The sequence below is a fragment of the Fukomys damarensis genome, unplaced genomic scaffold (assembly GCF_012274545.1).
Source record: "Fukomys damarensis isolate Sample0158 unplaced genomic scaffold, DMR_v1.0_HiC HiC_scaffold_25, whole genome shotgun sequence".
NCBI classification, from domain to species: domain Eukaryota; kingdom Metazoa; phylum Chordata; class Mammalia; order Rodentia; family Bathyergidae; genus Fukomys; species Fukomys damarensis.
This window is the reverse complement of record NW_022900937.1, coordinates 17,024,309-17,043,406: the sequence shown is the minus strand read 5'-3', so window position 1 is coordinate 17,043,406 and position 19,098 is coordinate 17,024,309. Positions and strand designations below refer to the sequence as shown.

Genomic DNA, 19,098 nt, shown 5'->3' with positions numbered 1-19,098 from the left:
AGTGTCCCTGTTTCATAGCTGGAATATTACCAATCTTCATGGTTTTTCCTGACAAAAGAAGAGTCAGTTTGAATGAAATTTAATTTGGATCACAACATAAAAGTGATAGAACTGAATTATAAAACTTTCTGAACAAATTTGATGTAGTTAAAATTCTGGAGGGCCAGGGATTTAGCTCAGTGGTTCCGCTGCCTGCCTTACAAGCTCAAGGACCCAAGTGTGATCCCCTGTACCAAAAAAAAAATCTATAGAGTATGAGATTTTGGAGGGCTTTTGTTTGTTTGCTTTTGACATAGTTCAGGCTGGCCTTGAACTCACAGTGATCCTCCTGCCTCAGCCTCCTGAGTGCTAAGATTACAGGTGTGCACCTCCATACCTGACTCTTGAGAATTTCTTAATGTATGAGTTTCATATATATTTTGATTCAGAGAAAGAGTTCAACCTTTACAGACCTTAAGAGTAGTTTCTTAAAGTAGAACAGGAAAGAAACTGAATTATTAAATGCCAACAAACATAATTTTGCTCTTACAACCTTATTTTTGTCAGGATTGGGAGTTTCTCATTTTTATAAGAAGCTAAGGCTTAGCAAAGTTAAGTAATTCATTCACAGTCAAATAGCAGTGAAATTTTGCTTTCCTGAAGATTCAACTCCATGAGTTTCTACCAGCTAGAGATTCTTTAGGGGTAAAGTAGCTCTTCTTGAGTTAAACTTTTTTTTATGCATTGTTTTCAAAACCTGCCAGGATTCTGGGAATGATGATGCATGCCTATAATCCTAGCTGCTTGAAGCAGGAGGATCACATGTTCAAGTCCAGCCTGGGGAATTTAGGAAGACCTTGTTGCAAAATAAAAAAGGAAAAAGACCTAGAAATATAGCTTAGTAGTACAGTACCCTTTAGTTTGATCCCCAGTACTATTAAAAAAAAAAGCTAGATTGTATTAATCATTGCATGTAGGTGATTCTTAACAGTTTCCAAAGGGTCTTCCCTAGGGATTAAGGTTGTATAGCTATGAGAAGGAGTCCTAGAATCTGTACTTAACAGACCAAGGGCAGAAACACCACTGTAATGAACTTGAGGCTGAGACTCATTGCCTTTGGGAATTCTAACTAGAGGTAGCAACATGGGATTCCAAATTTGGAAGAGAAAAAAAAAAGCTAGTGTATTAATCATTGCATGTAGGTGATTCTTAACAGTTTCCAAAGGGTCTTCCCTAGGGATTAAGGTTGTATAGCTATGAGAAGGAGTCCTAGAATCTGTACTTAACAGACCAAGGGCAGAAACACCACTGTAATGAACTTGAGGCTGAGACTCATTGCCTTTGGGAATTCTAACTAGAGGTAGCAACATGGGATTCCAAATTTGGAAGAGAAAAGTAAAATAAAAGTACACACTTTGCCCTGGCATGGTGGCACATGCCTGTAATCCCAGCACTTGGGAGGCTGAGGCAGGAGAATCCCTGAGAATTTGAGGCCAGCCTGAGCCACATAGTGAGGCCTTATCTCAAAAACAAAAAGGAAAAAAAAGTGAATTGCCCAGGCTCAGAAAGTACACAGATGATGAACATGACACTGTCCCTCTTTGGAGCTTTACTTGCAGGCCCGAGCAGTTCCCCGAGCCCTTCCTCTCGGTTTCGCCAACTCACAATAAAAGCTTCTTCAGAACATGTCTCTTTGAATGCTGAGAATACTCTGTGTATACCTGTTAAACTTGAGCTATCCTGTTCCTAATGGGAGGGCTTTGTTTTGGTTTCTTTTTTATCTCAAGTTATTTATTTTGTAAAATTACACTTAGTAATAATTTTTGGTGGTTGTGTGTGTGTGTGTGTGTGTGTGTGTGTGTGTTTGTGTGTGTGTGTGTTGTGTTTTGTTGAGACAGAGTCTTGTTTTTCAGTCCAGGCTGGCCTTGAACTCATTTTGTAGTGCAGGCTAGCCATGAACTGCTGCTTTTCCTGTGGCATTGAAAGCCTGCAACACCTTGCCTGGCTTCATCTCATTGTAGAACATTTTTATCACCCCAAAAAGAAACCTCATAGCTCTTAGCAGTCACTTTAGCCATGACAGCTATTAATCTAGTTTTTATCTATATGGATGTGCGTATTTTGGATATTTCACATAATAAAATTACATAATAGGTTGCCCTTTTTTTCTTTTTTCCTGTTATTAATGCTTATAAATGTTACAGAATATAGGGTTGCAGTGTGTATCATATATTTTTATTCTTTCCATGTTACCCTGTCTTATAAGCCCTCCCCTCCTCCCTCTTCTCCCTTATTCCTTCCTCTTGTCTAGTAATAGTCTCCCTTCTGTTTTTTTGCGGGGGGTGGTCCTGAGTACTGAATCCAGGCCTTTCTCCCTGAGCTATATCCTTAGTCCTTTTTAATCATTTAAATTTTGAGACAGGATCTAACTAAGATGACCAAACTTGCAGTACCTTCGCATTATCCTCCCATAGTGCTAGGATTATAAGCATGTTCTACCATCCCATCTTCCTTTCTGCTTTCATCTTTTTTAGATTCTACATATTCAGGAGAACGAATAATATTTTTCTTTCTGAGTCTGGTTTGTTTTCTTCAACATGATCTCCAAATGTATTTTTCTGCAAATAAAAAAATTTCGTTTTTATTTGTCTGAATGATACCCCATTGTGCATATATATATGTATATGTGTGCACAGATTTTATATATATAAATATATGTAACATGTTATATATAATATATGTTATATCTATATTATTTTTTTAATTCATCTATGGAAGGACATCTAGGCTGGTTCCATACCTTGGCTATTGTGAATTGTGCCTCAATAAACATGGGTATGTCAGTAGCCTACAATATAATGGCTTAAGGTACATACCAAGGAGTAGTATAGCTGGATCAAATTATTTCTTTCTTTCTTTTTTCTTTCAGGAACCTCCAAATTGATTTCCACAGTTGATGTACTAATTTACATTTTCAGCAACAGGCGAGAAGGTTTCCTTTTCCTTAGATTCTGGCCAGCATTTAGTGTTTCTTATATTCTTTTTAGGGTTTTTTTATTTTTATTTTTTTTTTAATTTTATTGAGTTTATTGGTACATTTTAGGGATACAGTACAGTTACATTCATTGTTGGGATAATGTACCTCTACATGGCAAGTCTTGATTCTCATTTTTTCCCCTTACCTCTGCCCTCCCTTCACCCCCTCCTCCCCTCCCCATCTATAAACACTTTATTTAGCATGTTTTTTAAAGAGTCTTTTTCATTGCATAACTTTAATTCTCATAAAAAATATTGTGTTCTCATTTCACAAAAAGACTTTGGGAAAATACGTATTCTTTGGATGAATAAAAACACCACAAAGTTAGAATAGCCTTCCAATTTTAATGATCCAGAGAATTATTACTTCAAGTAGCTCTTGATATCTAAATATGAAATTGATTTATGCTCCATTTTTATTTCCACTTCACCATATGACTTCTATTCCAAGCCAGAACTAGTTTGTGATGATTGTACTTGTATACTGTGTCCCAGGGAATTTTCGTCTCAATCTGTTACATTGGTTTAATTATCTACATCACACCTCCTACACCTTTAGCTCCTTTCTTAAAATTTCTAAATGTCAGTAATCTTATTAGAATCTTATGCATTGTTGCAGAATATTCACACCAGGGAGGGTTTTTTTATTTTTGAGACAGGGTTTTACTATGTAGTTGAGTCTGACCTGGAACTCACTGTGTAGCTCAGGCTGGTCTCAAACTCACAGGGATCCTCCTGCTCAGCCTCCTGAGTGCTGCGATTACAAGCATGCGCCACCACGCCCAACTGTTTCTTGTATTCTTGATGAATGCCCTTCTGACTGGAGTGAGATAGAATGGTTTTTTTATTTTTGAGACAGGGTTTTACTATGTAGTTGAGTCTGACCTGGAACTCACTGTGTAGCTCAGGCTGGTCTCAAACTCACAGGGATCCTCCTGCTCAGCCTCCTGAGTGCTGCGATTACAAGCATGCGCCACCACGCCCAACTGTTTCTTGTATTCTTGATGAATGCCCTTCTGACTGGAGTGAGATAGAATCACACTGTAGTTTTTTTGTTTTGGCTTGTTTTTATTTTTTTCCCCAGTACTAGGGATTGAACTCTGGACCTTGAGCTCGCAAGGCAGGCACTGAGTGAAATCCATGGCCCACACTGTAGTTTTTATTTGAATTTCTCAAGATGTTGAACATTTTTTCATATATATTTGCCATTTGTACTTCTTTTGAGAAGTGTCTGTTTAGTTCATCTGCCCATTGATTGGACTATTTGATTTTTTCTTTTTGCTGTTAAGTTTTTAAATTCTTTATATATTCTGGTTATTAATCTTTTTTCAAAAATGTAGCTGGGCCAAGATTTTCTCCCATTCTGTCGCTTTTTTATTATTTCCTTTACTGGACAGAAACTTTTTAATTTGAGGTATTCCCAGTAGTTTATTCTTGCTGTTGTTTTCTGTGCTGTCTGAATCCTTTTCCAGAAGTCTGCCTATTCCTGTGGACTTCTGCTTTTTTGGCTTGTGCCTGTACCTTTGAGTGTTTCCACTGTGTCTTCTTTTAGCAGTTTCAGGTTTTTTGTTTTGTTTTGTTTTTGGTACCAGTATCGAACTCAAGACCTTGCGCATGTGAGGCAAGGCAGGCAGCGGAACCACTGAGCTAAATCCCTGGCCCTCTCAACTGCCTATTAACTTTTCCTCTTTATGTAGGTATGATATTTTTGAAGCTTACTGTACATGTGTCTCATAGGGTTAAACACTTACAATGGATTGAAGAATTTAGCTTTGATGCTGAAATGTGTTCAGAATTGTGAGGAATTTTCATTTAAACAGGGCTGGGTGTTCAGCTCAGTGGTAGAGTGCTTGCCTGACATTTGTAAGACTGAATGTGAACCCCAGCACCACAAAAAAACAAAATGAGCAAAACTCCCAAAAACGGTTTTCTCTGAGGCAGTCTTTCTTATCTTTGGCATATTATACAAGTATGTTTACTGGGAGCAGTATTATTGTAAAAAGGAGGTTAATGCCTTACTTGTAGTAAGCCTTTAAAGGAAAAAGTATTCCCTTGTAATTTAACAAAATTAGAATTTTGCTCCTTAGTTAGTTTAAGGAGTAAAATATTATGCCTTATCATGCTTGTAAATTTTTTTCAGATAGCATTTTGATCAATATCTTGAATCCTCAAACTTGGGTATATACTGAACATACTTCATTGTAAAATATATACTGAATTAAGCAAACCTTCAACAACAAATAAAGATGATGTGATAGATTAGTGTTTAAACTCATTCCCTTTGACCTAATTTCTTTAGAGAAATTTTTTTTATATGCTTTCAGGCCAGATTTTCCTGTCACACAGCTTGAACTAGATCAGAGAGGCTTCTCTGCCCTTTAATTCTGTCCTGTTTACAGTCATTTGTAGTTGTAAACTGGTGCCTCCTTATAAACTAGAGGCATTCACTATCTTGCTAATTGCAGGTTCTGGGAATGGCTTGATCTTTCTCTCTCTCTTTTTTTTTCCTATACTGGAACTCAAACTCAGGACCTTGCACACTTGCAAGGCAGGTGTGGCTGGAGATAGGTTCTTACTATGTATGTAGTTCGGGCTCTGGGAAGTAGCTGTGTAGCCCAGCCTGGCCTGGAACTTGAAATCCTCCTGCCTCAGTCCCCTGAGTACTTGGGATTAGAAGCAGGTACCACCTAGTGATTTTTGGATTAGAGAATAGAAATTTTGAAAGTAAAGAAGTATATGAAAAAACTATATATTTACAAAGTCACGATTTCAAAAATGCTCATGTATGTGAGAGAACCTAAAGAATATGCCTTTTTATATTTTTAAAGATTAAAATAGATCTTTCAATTTTCATGTACATTTGAAAGTTTTCATAGTAAAATTGGAAAATGAGTTAATCTTGTATTTGTGGTTTCTTCAAGTATTCCTGTAAAATAGATAATTTCTGAATATTTTAAAGTGTTTTTTAAAAGCATCTTCAGTGGATGAATCTCAGTGCTTGGTCTTAATGAAATAGATCACAAAATGAAAGAAAACTAACTCTGGGTGTGATGGCTTACATTGTAACCCCAGCACTCAGGAGGCTGAGGTAGGAAGATCTCTGTGAGTTTGAGGCCAGACTGGGCTACTAAAATCTAAAATAAAAAGAAGGGAGAAAGAGAGAAAGAAACCTAGTGGAAATGGACATAGTTCAGAAAGGTAGTTTACTGGGCCAGGGATTTAGCTCAGTGATACCACCACCCGAGTTCGATCCCTGTTACCAAAAAAAAATGTAGTTTACTAAATGCTTTTGTCCTTGGAGTATCTTTAGCTTATAAACCAGGCTGTTTCCATGGGTAGTGGCATTAATTACGAACCTACTTTGTGGTAATGTGTAACTTTTCACTCATATGAGTCTTCAAGTTTATAAACACCATTGGAATTATTTTTTATTATCCTCTGCTGACCTCTGTTTTCCTTTTCAGCATCCACTCGTTTTGTCAAGTGTGAGAAATGCCATCACTTTTTTGTTGTGCTATCTGAAGCAGACTCAAAGAAAAGCATAGTTAAAGAACCCGAATCAGCAGCGGAAGCTGTGAAATTGGCATTCCAGCAGAAACCACCTCCTCCCCCCAAGAAGGTACAGGCCTCAGTTCGGTCTCACAGACCTTTTGTCTTGAAAACTATCCTTTGCTTCCCTAATGCTAGTTAGTATCTAATACTTTTACTGATAAATATAAGTTCTTAATGGGCTGCTGCATAGCTGATAAATGTTAATGATACGTTGCCTTGTCCCTTGTAAGTTTATTTAGTATCAGTGGAATATAATTTGACTTCTTTTTTGGTGGTGGTGGTACTGGGGATGAAATCTAGCTATATCCTCACCCCATTTTTTATTTTGAGACTGGATCTCACTAGGTAGCTCAGAATATGTGATCCTCCTGCCTCAGCCTCCCATAGTGCAGGGATTACAAGTGTGTGCCAGCATGTCTGGGTAGCTGAGTGATTATTAAAATGGTATTAGCACCAACTTAATCTGAATACATTTATGTAGTTCAAGTATTGAGTCTTTGGTTTGGGCCCCTAAATAACACCAGCCTGCAGTTTATCAACCTTAAATTAATCTATTTCATGGTAAAATAGTTTTCAACTCAAAAGTATCAGCAAATTTTTATTGACAGGCAGCCAGGGCTGCCCTGTGTATCACCGTGGTTCTTGTGGAGCAGGCTCTTTCCATGAGTCTCAGGCAGTGTGTGCTGTGATGTTGTAAAACATGGCAGAGTGCACATTAGCTCATTTGGTGCGTGGCATGCGCTTTTCACAAACCAGAAGCCCTTGCCTCCTAGCCTGTGCTCTGTTCTGCCTGTGTCTCAGAGGTCTGCACACTAAGTAATTTCTCACTTTATGCATCAGTGTATCTTTGTTTTTCTACTGTGCTTAGATGTCGGTGCCTTTATCATTTTCTCCACATGTGCTGTGGTAGACTTAATAATTCATAGGTATAACCTGTGAGGAATGAATGAGACTAAAAAACTAATAAAATGTACAACAGCTAATGAATTTGTCATGTAAAAATAATGTAATAGAAAATGTAGCAATTAAGCTTTATATCTCTAAGCATTTGTGTACACTTTTAAGATGTCTCTATAAAGTTCTAGAAGAGACAAACTATTTTCATGAGTTAGTAGGTATTAATGGTTTCTTCCCTCCCCCCACTCCACTCCCCCGCCGAGGTACTAGAGATTGAGCCCAGTAAATCCTGAGCTATATCTGCAGTCCTTTCTACTTTTTAAATTTGAAACAAGGTCTCAGTAAGTTCCCAAGGGTTGACCTCAGACTTGCTCCTCCTGCCTCAGCTTCCTGAGTAGTTGGAATTATAGGCGTTCCTCACCATGCTAGCTAATAGCTCTTTTTTGTGGGGTCAGGGGTTACTGAGGATTGAACTCTGGTCCTTGCATTTGCGAGGCAGGTGGCAGAACCACTGAGCTAAATCCTTGGCCCAATAGTTCATTTTTATTCAGTTAAAAGAACGAAAGGAATTTACCCTGTCCAAAGCTATTGGCAATAACCAAAGAAAGAATAGAGATAGGAAAAAAGAAGGGAGCAAGAATAAAACTTTAAGATTAGCGTTCAGGTAAATTAAGTTAATTAAGATTAATATTGGACAGCCAGACATGGTGGTGCCTGCCTGTAATCCCAGCATTCGGGAGGCTGAGGCAGGAGGATCGCTGTGAGTAGGACACCATCCTGGGCTGTATAGTGAGTTCCAGTTCAGTCTCAACTACATAGTGAGACCCTGTCTCAAAAAAACCAAAAAAAGAAGATTAATATTGGACAGCTGAGTGTGTGGCACACTTCTGTAATCCCAGCTACTCTCGAGGCTGAGATGGAAGGATTGCAGCCTGGCCAATTCAGTGAGCTCATGTCTCAAAATAAAATTTAAAAAAAAAGGAGATGTTACTCCTTGTTAGAGCACTTGCCCAGCATGTTTGAGACCCTAGGTTCAATCCCTCATACTGGGGGGGGGGGGGGCCTGATAGAGAAAATTTAGAAGTTTTGTGAGTCCTTACACACTTGAATACTGGTAGTATAAGAGCTTTGATTATATAATGCCTACTTCTGAAAAGGGTAATTTTATAATCTTTGTAAAGGATATTGTGTAGGGAGAAGTATAGAAAAGATTTAATTATTTACATTAATGATGGTATTCTTACACCTTTGGTGGCATGGGTAAGCCACTTAAATTTAATGTTAATTTTTGTGGAAAAAGAATTAATGGTATTGTTCGTACAGTAGAAATTAGCATAACGCTCAGAAAACAGTGGTATTTTGTTAAGCTAGAGAGCCAATGAATTGTCATTTTGTTCATTTAGGATTTATCTTTGAATCATTGCTACATAATGTATCATTTCCCTGGAATTTTTATCTGTCTGTCTATCTATCAGTCAATAAACAGAGTGTTGCTATGTAGCTCTTCAGCCTTGAATGAATGCCTTTTTTTTTTTTTTTTTTTTTTTTGTACCCGGGTTTGAACTCGGGTCCTAGGGCTTGCAAGGCAGCCACCGAACCGCTGAGCTAAATCCCTGCCCCCCCCCTTTTTAATGGTCCTGGGAATGGCACTAGGGATCTTGCCCTTGTAAGACAGGTGAATGGCACCACTGAGCTAAATCCCTGGCCCAGCCTTGAACTCTTGGTTTTTTGAGACAGGGTCTCACTATGTATTTGAGACTAAACCGGAACTATCTATGTAGCCCAGGTTGGTCTCAACTCACAGTGATCCTCCTGCTGCAGCCTCCCAAGTGCTGGGATTACAGGCATGCACCACCACACCCGGCAAAAAACAATTTTTTTTTTTTTTTTTTTTTGAGACAGGGCCTCACTATGTAGTTCAGACAGCCCTAGAACTCACTGTGTAGCCCAGGCTGGTCTCAAACTCACAGTGATCCTCCTGTCTCACTCAGCCTCCCAAGTGCTGGGATTATAAGGGTGCACCACCACGCCAGGTGGCACTTCATTTCTTTTCTGTTTGTTTGTTTGTTTTTTGAGACAGGGTCTCACTGTGTAGTTCAGACTGCCCTGAAACTCACTCAGCCTCCCAAGTGCTGGGATTACAGGCATGCACCACCACACCCAGGTGCAGCACTTCATTTTTAGTGAGTCTTTTTTTTAAGTCTAAATTCTGGGCAAAGGTGCTCAATGTATAATTTGGTCATATGTATGCTTTTGTGGTAAACCTCAGTAAGTTATTCATAACTGATCATTTTTCAGATTTATAACTACCTCGACAAGTATGTGGTTGGCCAATCTTTTGCTAAGAAGGTGCTTTCAGTTGCTGTGTATAATCATTATAAGAGAATATATAATAATATCCCAGCTAACCTAAGACAGCAAGCAGAAGTTGAGAAGCAGACATCTTTAACACCTAGAGGTTAGTGTTTTGATAATTGACCAAATAGAGATTGCTGTGCTTAGAAGTAATCTTCATTTGTGACTCCTGGCTTAATTTTTTAAAGTTGACTTCATTGGTACGTTTTCGGTATATATTATAATCCCATTCATCATTGGAAATTTGTACCTGTACATGATATATCTTAGTTTTTGTTTTTTCCATTGTCCTTCCTTGCCTTCCACCCCTCCCTATTTACAAAAACTTTGTTTCTATTTTTTTCTTTTCCCATATTTTTTCTTTCCCTTCTCCCTCCCCACTACCCCCAAGTTCCCCTTCGCCTTTGAACCTTTTCTTCCTATTTCACTATATCTGTTTTACATTTTGGGCCTTGCTTTAATCTTTAAATGCATTTAATATTGGGCAGCATTTTTGAAAGTGTGGTCATTTTTCCTTAGTAGGTCATGACATCATTTGGGCACATTGCCAGTAGCATTTTTAAAAATTTAGTAGATGTAAATAGAAACTACCAGAGTACATTAACTTGTAGGTAAGGTAAGTGTTGTTTCTTAAAGCTTTTGTTTTCAGAAAGTTACATGTACACGGGTTCTACGCGTAAGAGGAATATGTTTTTTTTAAGGTTCTCAATGAAGTGTTTGAAAGAAGCTAGGCTTTTAGCTCAGCAGTACAGTGCTTGCCTAGCACGCTCAAGGCCCAGGCTTGATCCTTAGCACTGCAAAAGCAAACATATGAAAAAAAAATTGAAGGCCACTAGGTAGGTAGAGTTTGAGTGTTGTCTTTGAATTATAGACTTCACCACTAGTTTACCATGGATTGATCATTGTATATCCGTGAATTCTTCTTGGGTTCAGGATACAGAATTTCATTTGCCTAAGTCAGATAATGTAGAGATGATAGCTGTTAATACAACATATCCAGTACTCTTTCTTTTTTGGGCCCCAGCTACAGAGTGCAAGGTTAAGGGCAGATTTGTAAGTGATTAAAATTAGTTTCCTTTATACTCATATTGTATAAGCTCAGTGTATACAGTAATATGAATTATATTAATAGAATGACTTTACTGAAAAATGATTATGAGTAGAGTAACATTGTAAATATTTAAGTTTTTATTTTGAGGAATTTCTGCTAAATAATTAAATTTGTAAACCTTTAATACATTTTGCTTTAGTAGTTGCTAAATGTGTAACTGATTTCATTGAAGGCACTTGTTCATTTGTTGAACTGCAAAATAGTCATGCAGTAGTTAATATCAGTTACTTATTTTTAGAAAACAAGGCATAACTAATAGATGACTTGAAACTTCGATTTTATTTATTTATTTATTTATTTATTTATTTATTTTTGAGACAGAGTCTCACTATGTAATTCAGGCTGACTTTGAACTATGTAGCCCAACCTGGCCTCACTCCTAGCTGTCCTGCCTCAGCTTCTCAAGTGCTGGGATTACAGGAGTGCCCCACCATGCTGGACCAGAACTTCAGTTTTTTTAAGCCCCAAAAAGCACTGTCTAGTCATGGTGCAAATTATTTTTTTGGTTCCTTCAGTCAGTGTTGATCACTTCTCAGCCTTCTGGCTAAGAGCGAGTATAATCAATATTGAAGTTGCTCTAAGAACAAATGGCAGTATATGTTATGAGGCACTTTTTTTTCTTCTCTCTTTTTTTTTTTTGCCCATGTCCATTCGGGACTTTAATTGTATTTTTTGTTTGTTTGTTCGTCTGTTTTTGTAATGGGGACCACACTCAGGACCCTGTGCTTGGGACGCAGGTGGCAAGCACTACTGAGCTAAACCCATGGCCCCTGGGACTTAATTCTTATAAGAGACTTACATTATCATATTCTTTGCTTAAAACAGATAGCAATTTTGTGAATATTAGCAACTGAACAGCCTGGTTTTGTTTTACTATAGAAAGGGTGTAGCATATAAATTCCTTCATAATTAGAAAAGCTGAAAACAATGGTAATGAACAAATATTTTAAATATATTTGAAAGCAGGTAGGAAGGAGGCTACTCATTGTTTCCCTAAGCTCGAGAAATACAGAATATTTTCATGTTGCCATTTTTCATCTTCCTTTTAGAATTAGAAATAAGAAGACGGGAAGATGAGTACAGATTTACAAGTAAGTAATTGTAGTCATCCTATGTAGTCTTCATTCCTTTGGATATTTACCTCAGCGAAGTGTCTTAGCAGTACTAAAGATAGACGTGTACTTGCACGTGTATTACCGAGTAAGATGTGTTCTATTCATTCATGGTATGTACTGAGTAAACTAAATACTTGTGCATTTATCACATAATCCCATTATAGTTATACAAATCTTTTAGTTTTGTTCAAATTATCTAAGTTATTTTTTCTCATTGGGCAGAGCCAAACTAAAGCCAGGTCTCTTCCTATATTGTCACAATTCCGAATTAAAATTTGCTGAAATAAAAAAAAAAGAGAGAGAAAGAAAGTAAGAAGAAAACTGTTGTGCTACTGACAACTTAATTGAACTCATACAAGAGACTGGATTTTCTTGCCTGATTTGGATTCGAATGATGAATAACATTGTGTATTATACACTAATCATTAACTCACAAATGTAGCAAAACTTAAATTCACATGTTTACTAAACCCCTATTAGGACTAGAATAACCATTTACCTTGAAGCATGAAGATGGTTTGAAAGTGGCAGCTAAGTGGAATGAGGTCTTAATGTGTTTGCTGAACCATTCTGTGTATTGTTTTAATTAAAATAATGCTCTAGAGCTAGGCATGGTGGCGCATGCCAGTAATCCCAGCATTCTGGGAGATTGGGGCAGGAACATCCAAAAGTTGATGGTAAGGTTTTTTTTTGTTTTTTTGTTTTGTTTTGTTTTGGTTTTTTGTTATGGGAAATCAAACTAAGGACCTTGTACTTGCCAGATAGGTGCAGCACCACTGAGCTAAATCCCTCACCTTGTATCACAAAGTTTAATCTAGTCTGAGCAATTTAGTGAGACCCTGTCTTAAAATAAAAATTAAAACAAGATGGGAATGTAGCGCAGTGTGAAGGCAATGGGTTCAATCTCCAGTACCACCAGGGGAAAAAACCCAAAAACAAAACCCTGGAAAGCAGTAATATTCTTAACCCATTTCTTAGAAACAATCTAGGGGCCAGGGATTTAGCTCAGTGGTTCCACCGCCTGCCTTGCCAGCACAGGGATCCAAGTTTGATCCCTGGTACCGGAAAAAAAAAGGTTATACAAAAACAATCTAAAAATAAGACAAAAGTAGAAACAAGTAGCCAGGCAAAAGCCTGTAATTCCTTCACTCTGGGATGCTGAGACAGGGGGATCACAAGTGGAGGCTAGCCTGAACAACTTAACAAGTTGGTGAGACCTTGTTTCCCCCCCCAAAAAAAAAGAAAAGAAAAGAAATAAAAGAGCTGGAGATGTAGCTCATTGTAATTCGCTGCATTTAACCCTTGGTACCATGGAGAAAAAGGGGTAGGAGGAGGTATAAACAAATATGTGATCATCGATTCATTTTTGTAGGGACCCACCTGATAAACTGATGTTCTCCATAGTTAAGTATTGTGTCTCTGTTAAAGGGACTATAAAGATCCAGTTGAAATCAAATAAAATCAGAGAGTCAAATAGGATCAGAAATAGTGAGATTTACTATATTTGGCCTGCCTGGTATTTGAACCGCTTTTAAATGTGGAAGATACTAAAAAGGTCCTGTGTCTCAGTATTTTCTTGTTGTGGATAACGAAGCAGTTCCAGGACAGTTAAAGGAGTTTTCATGGCCTCATAACCAGGAAGGAAGGCACTGAAACTGAGTTCCCTAATTCTCAGTACATTGTTTTTTTCTTTTTCTACAATGAAGCTTCTCTTCATAATACTGAAAAAAAAAAAAGTTCTTTCATTTAACCTTCAGAGTGCCTCTAAATTAGCTAGGTGGTGGGTGGTGAATATCTAACCCCAGCACTTGAGAGGCTCAGGTAGGGGGCCAGCCTGGGCTACAGAGCAAGTTTAAGACAGCCTGGACCACACAGTAAGATCTTAATCAAGAAACAAAACAAAGATGCCTCCAAATTAATTTTTTTCTTGCACCTTCCAGCCATGTGTTTGAAATGGATACCAGTTATTACTGTTGCTTTACAGATTAGGAAACAGAATCACAAAGTTTGTATGATTTGCCCAAGATCATTTAGCTGTTTAGAGACCAACGGAGGATTCAAGCCTAAAGCCTTCTTACTCCTAACCCTGTTCTCCCATTATACTGTCTTCCTTGTGTGAAGACAGTTCTTACACCTTTACATAAATAAGGACGGTGAAAAGAATCCTTTTCTTAAGGTACCTTGTATAACCATGTGTGTTGTACATTTGTCACTAGAATTTGAAGTTTTCTTTTTAAGATAAAACATAATGTTGAAATACTTAGTTTTTCTAAATAGTTGCTTTCTTTTAGAAGTAGCGTTTATGGGGCATTGTTTTTCAAATAAATTCAAATGGAGCTCTAGTAATTCCTTTGGGAATTTTTTCAGAATTGCTTCAGATTGCTGGAATTAGCCCACACGGTAATGCTTTAGGAGCATCAGTGCAGCAACATGTAAATCAACAAATACCTCAGGAAAAACGAGGAGGTGAAATATTGGATTCTTCCCATGACGACATAAAACTTGAAAAAAGTAATATTTTGTTGCTTGGACCAACTGGGTCAGGTAAATGACTTCTTAGGAAACTTTTATAACTCATTTTTAAAGATGGAATATAAACGATTCTCTATCTTATGTGTTGTGATGGGGGATTTTGACTCTTAAGAGGAAAATCTAAGATTGTCTTCTGGATATGTTGTCACTGTTCCAGTTTAGGTTTCAGACTGATTTCAAAGCACTGGTGTTGCCCTTCAGGCCAGTCCCTAATTTGTTAACAAGAGTAGCAAATGAGATCTGACTGATAATAGAGAAAAGATGTACCAGTTAACAACTTCTTAGCATATGCTGTTTGAGTTTATTTTACATTTTTGTAGAAAATCCTGGGTCAGTATATTTTTATTAAACTTTTACTTAGCTGTTTTTGTTCATAGGTAAAACGCTGCTGGCACAAACTTTAGCTAAATGCCTTGACGTACCTTTTGCTATCTGTGACTGTACGACTTTGACTCAGGCTGGATATGTAGGTGAAGATATTGAATCTGTGATTGCCAAACTGCTCCAAGATGCCAATTACAATGTAGAAAAAGCACAACAAGGTATGTTGCCAGAATAACTTGTTTGTCCTCATATTTAGCCTGTTGGGGAAAGAGCCTAATATTAAGAAATAATATAATTCTTATTTTGTGTCTTGGGGTAAAATTCTGTAATTTTATAAAAGAACCTGTGTTACGTATTTTCTAGCGTACTGATTAAGGGCCATGAGTTTACTTTGTCTAAACTCATGGTCATTAAATGGCAGAGTGGAAACAGACCAGTTTACTATTTTGTTAGGTTCTTAATACTGTCATTGCTTTTTTTGTTCTAACTTCCCTGCAGACTCCTGATGCTGGGGTTAGGGTACAGGTGGGAACTTGCACAAGAGCAGGAGAATATAAAATGGATGAGTCTAGAAACAGTTTAGCCTGTTGACCTACAGGGCATCATAGATGCTGCATTTCTCCTTTGTTATCTATGCTTATGAACATGAAGAGTTCGACTCTTTCATGTCCAGTTTCCTTTATGACAAGAATATACATGGGAAAGAGTAAGGTACTAATTTGCTAGTAACAACCACACACATGCCTCATGCTTCCACACTGCACCTCAGCTTTCCATGATGAAAAATGGGGTAGATACCTGTAGTCAAACAGCTTCCAGTACCATATTTGAATGTTCTGTAAAATAAATTCCAAAATAATTGCACAAAATGATGAAATAGTAACATATTTTTAAATGTCAAGCCATTGTATTTTTAAATATAAAAACTTAAGTGACCTTGCTATCTAGTCTTTTAAGTGGAGCCTTTCATGTGTTTATCTTTTCCATATTATAAATAGAATCCTCCTTAAATTATAGGAATTGTCTTTCTGGATGAAGTAGATAAGATTGGCAGTGTGCCAGGCATTCATCAGTTACGGGATGTAGGTGGAGAAGGCGTTCAGCAAGTAAGCAGTTGAATATTTTGTTCAAGCCCACTAAAAGGAAGGGAATACATCAACCTCCCAAATATTGTACGTTTGGTTTCACATTCAATTAGATTCTGTTTCGTTTATTTCTCACACCCTGAACTTCACATATCATTTTGAAGTAGTTCAGATCTTAAAAGAAAGTTGTTAATGATTTTAAATACAAATTATCTTTCCTAGGAAGTTAAAAATACTTTGAAGACCAGAAAAAAATTTTAATCTTTGTTATTTTTATTCCTCAAAGTCCCAATTAAAAATATCTAGAAAACTCTTGAAGAAAGTTCTGGTTCTAACTAGATATAAATAAACAATACATACTTCTTATTCCTTCTACTTAGAAGATAATTACAGAATAAAGAGCTGGGGATTTGGTTCAGTGGTTCCACTGACTGCCTTACAAGCAAATGGGCTAGAATTTGAGCCCCATTACCACCCCCCCAAAAAAAGTTTGTGTTTTTTTATTTGTTTGTTTGTTTCCTGGTACCAGGAATTGAACTCACCTTGCACTTACCAGGCAGATGCAGCACCACTGAGCTAAATTCATGGCTCCAAAGTCATTTCTTGCAGTCATAGTTGAAGTCATAATGATCTGCTGGCCAACTTAGCTGATGAAATAAGCTAATGGGTGAAGAAAATTGCTTTTTGCCTTTTTTGACAAACATACAGAGATAAGATTACATTTATAAAATGTGCTGGATAATATTTTTTATGAAGGCATCTCAGAATATAGGTAAATCTCAAACTTTAACGCAACACTGGAAGTAGAATAGAATTTTTATTTTATGTGAAAGACAAAGCTTCAATTATTTTCAAATTGTGAATGTTCCCAGCATGTTTGGATACCATAATTCTGTCTTTTATGTCAAAGTTATGACTTCACCATCAGAAATGACTACTTAGATTAACAGATTCCTTAATACAGTGTGTCTGGAGTCCTGTAACCACTTCAGATAAGTTTATGAATTATTAAGATGGTAAGGGCACTTAATTTTCATATTCGTTGTAGGACTATGAGAGTTTTCATTAGTTCAACTCATTGACCATTACCACAACCACATATTATTTTCCTCATTGAATCCCATCTAAAGTATAATACTGCACTTAAATATGGTGATACTATAAATCATTCATTCTTTATTTAGGGTTTATTGAAACTTCTAGAAGGCACAATAGTCAACGTTCCAGAAAAGAATTCTCGAAAGCTGCGTGGAGAAACAGTACAAGTTGACACAACAAATATCCTATTTGTTGCATCTGGTGCTTTCAATGGTTTAGACAGAATCATCAGCAGGAGAAAAAATGAAAAGGTAAATTTTTCTGAGGGTTTACTCAGAGCATTTAAAGTTACAAAGGTTGGGGGCTCAGTTTCTGTTTTTGTGTCTCTTAGCTGCCAGTCATTGGATTTTCTTAAAGCACATCAGAAATGTGTTCCTAGTTATTGTTTTAATTTTAGAACAGTAAATTAGAAGATTTCAAAGTAGCATTGGTGTATAGGTGTTTTTAAAATAGTATTTGGTGAGCTCAATCTTCTATTTTATCTAAGGCTCTTGTTACTTGAGGCAATCAGTAAACTTTCTGTTCATTCCTCCTATCCAGATCATTGGGGCCCAAGAGTACAATATTAAATATATACCTATATTTCAACCATATGTATGCAATATGAAATTATTTACAGTCCTCTTATTTCTCTTATGATTTTCCCTCTGACAGTTTTAGTCAGCAAACACCTGTTTTATCTTCTTTAAAACCCAGTTTGCTGGGGCTGGGAATTTACCTCAGTGGTGCTGCTGCCCCTGCCTCACAAGCGCAAGGTAACTCAGATTGTTAAAAATGATGAGGTGATTACTCTGAAGATTTTCTTAGTCACATCTCTCCCTTGTGTGTAGATCTTTTTTCCAGTGCCACAGAGCCTGCACAGTTACCTGACACTGTACCTGTGATACTCTCTTGCCTTCCTGTGTTCTCCCTCTAAATAAATCCCTATAGGGTAAAAACATTGTCGAGTATATAATCTCAGTTTTTATAATGTTTAATAAGTACTTAGTAATGTCTATTTAAATAAGATAAATGTGTATATATACTTAGTATTATATATGGTGTTTAATAAACATTTAAATTCTTATTGAGTGAGAGGTATTTTGCTTTTTGTGGTATCGTGGAGCAAACTCAGGACTTTGTGCTTGCTGCATTCCCAGCCTGTATTTTGCTTTCTGATGGATGCACTGATGGCCTCTATGAGAATCCAAGGAATATTGTCTCATTTAGTTCAGGCTGCTGTAGTAAAGTACCATAGACTTAGATGGCTTATGAGCAACAGAAATTTAATTGTTAAAATTCTGGAGCCTGGAAAGTCAGATCGAGGCACCAGCAAATCCGGTGTCTGATGAGGACCTATATCCTCACAGTGGTTATCTTTTCACTGTAACTTCATGTGGCAGAAAGGCGAGGAATCTCTGGGATCTGTTTATAAGGGCACTAATCCTATTGGTTTATGACCTAATCACCTTCCAAAGGCCTCATCTCTCCATATCATTACCTATATTACCAATACCTAATGACACACTGTACTGTTAGGATGGATTTGGGGAGACACAGATATTCATCACATTGCAAACCAATTTTTAGCTAAGGCTATATTCTCAATAGTATATGCTTCTCTTGTTTTGGTTTTTGGTTTTTGGTTTTTGGGGTTTTTTTGTTTGTTTTTTTTTTTGACATGGCATTGTGCTCTGTAGTTCAGGCTGGCCTCAAACTCAGCTGTGTAACCCTGCTGGCCTTGAACTTGAGATGATCATCCTGCCCCAGCCTCCTGAGTGCTGGGGTTGCAGGTGTGTACTACCATGCCCAACTTCTTGTACTTGTAATGAAAACTATGACATGTCAAAATTAAACTTACAGCTGACTGAAATATAGTTGTTTTGTGTTGACTGTAGCAAGTCCCCTATACCTTTAAATACTTAGCCAGCCTTGTTCATCAAAGTTATTATTCTTATTTGATGTCATCCTCACATATTTCTTTTAAAATGTGATTTTTTTTTTTTTTTTTTTTTTTTTTTGTTTTTTTTTTTTT

General features: G+C 37.1%; 1 protein-coding gene across 1 annotated transcript in view; it reads left to right on the top strand.

Moving 5' to 3' along the window:
* Clpx (caseinolytic mitochondrial matrix peptidase chaperone subunit X) overlaps positions 1-19,098 on the top strand; it is a 36,685-nt gene that overhangs the window by 10,566 nt on the left and 7,021 nt on the right. The window contains exons 4-10 of the mRNA XM_010641137.3: positions 6,480-6,634; positions 9,763-9,922; positions 11,980-12,021; positions 14,413-14,589; positions 14,955-15,119; positions 15,919-16,007; positions 17,171-17,335. Of these exons, the coding sequence (XP_010639439.1) occupies positions 6,480-6,634; positions 9,763-9,922; positions 11,980-12,021; positions 14,413-14,589; positions 14,955-15,119; positions 15,919-16,007; positions 17,171-17,335 (953 nt within the window). The remainder of the gene's footprint in view (positions 1-6,479; positions 6,635-9,762; positions 9,923-11,979; positions 12,022-14,412; positions 14,590-14,954; positions 15,120-15,918; positions 16,008-17,170; positions 17,336-19,098) is intronic.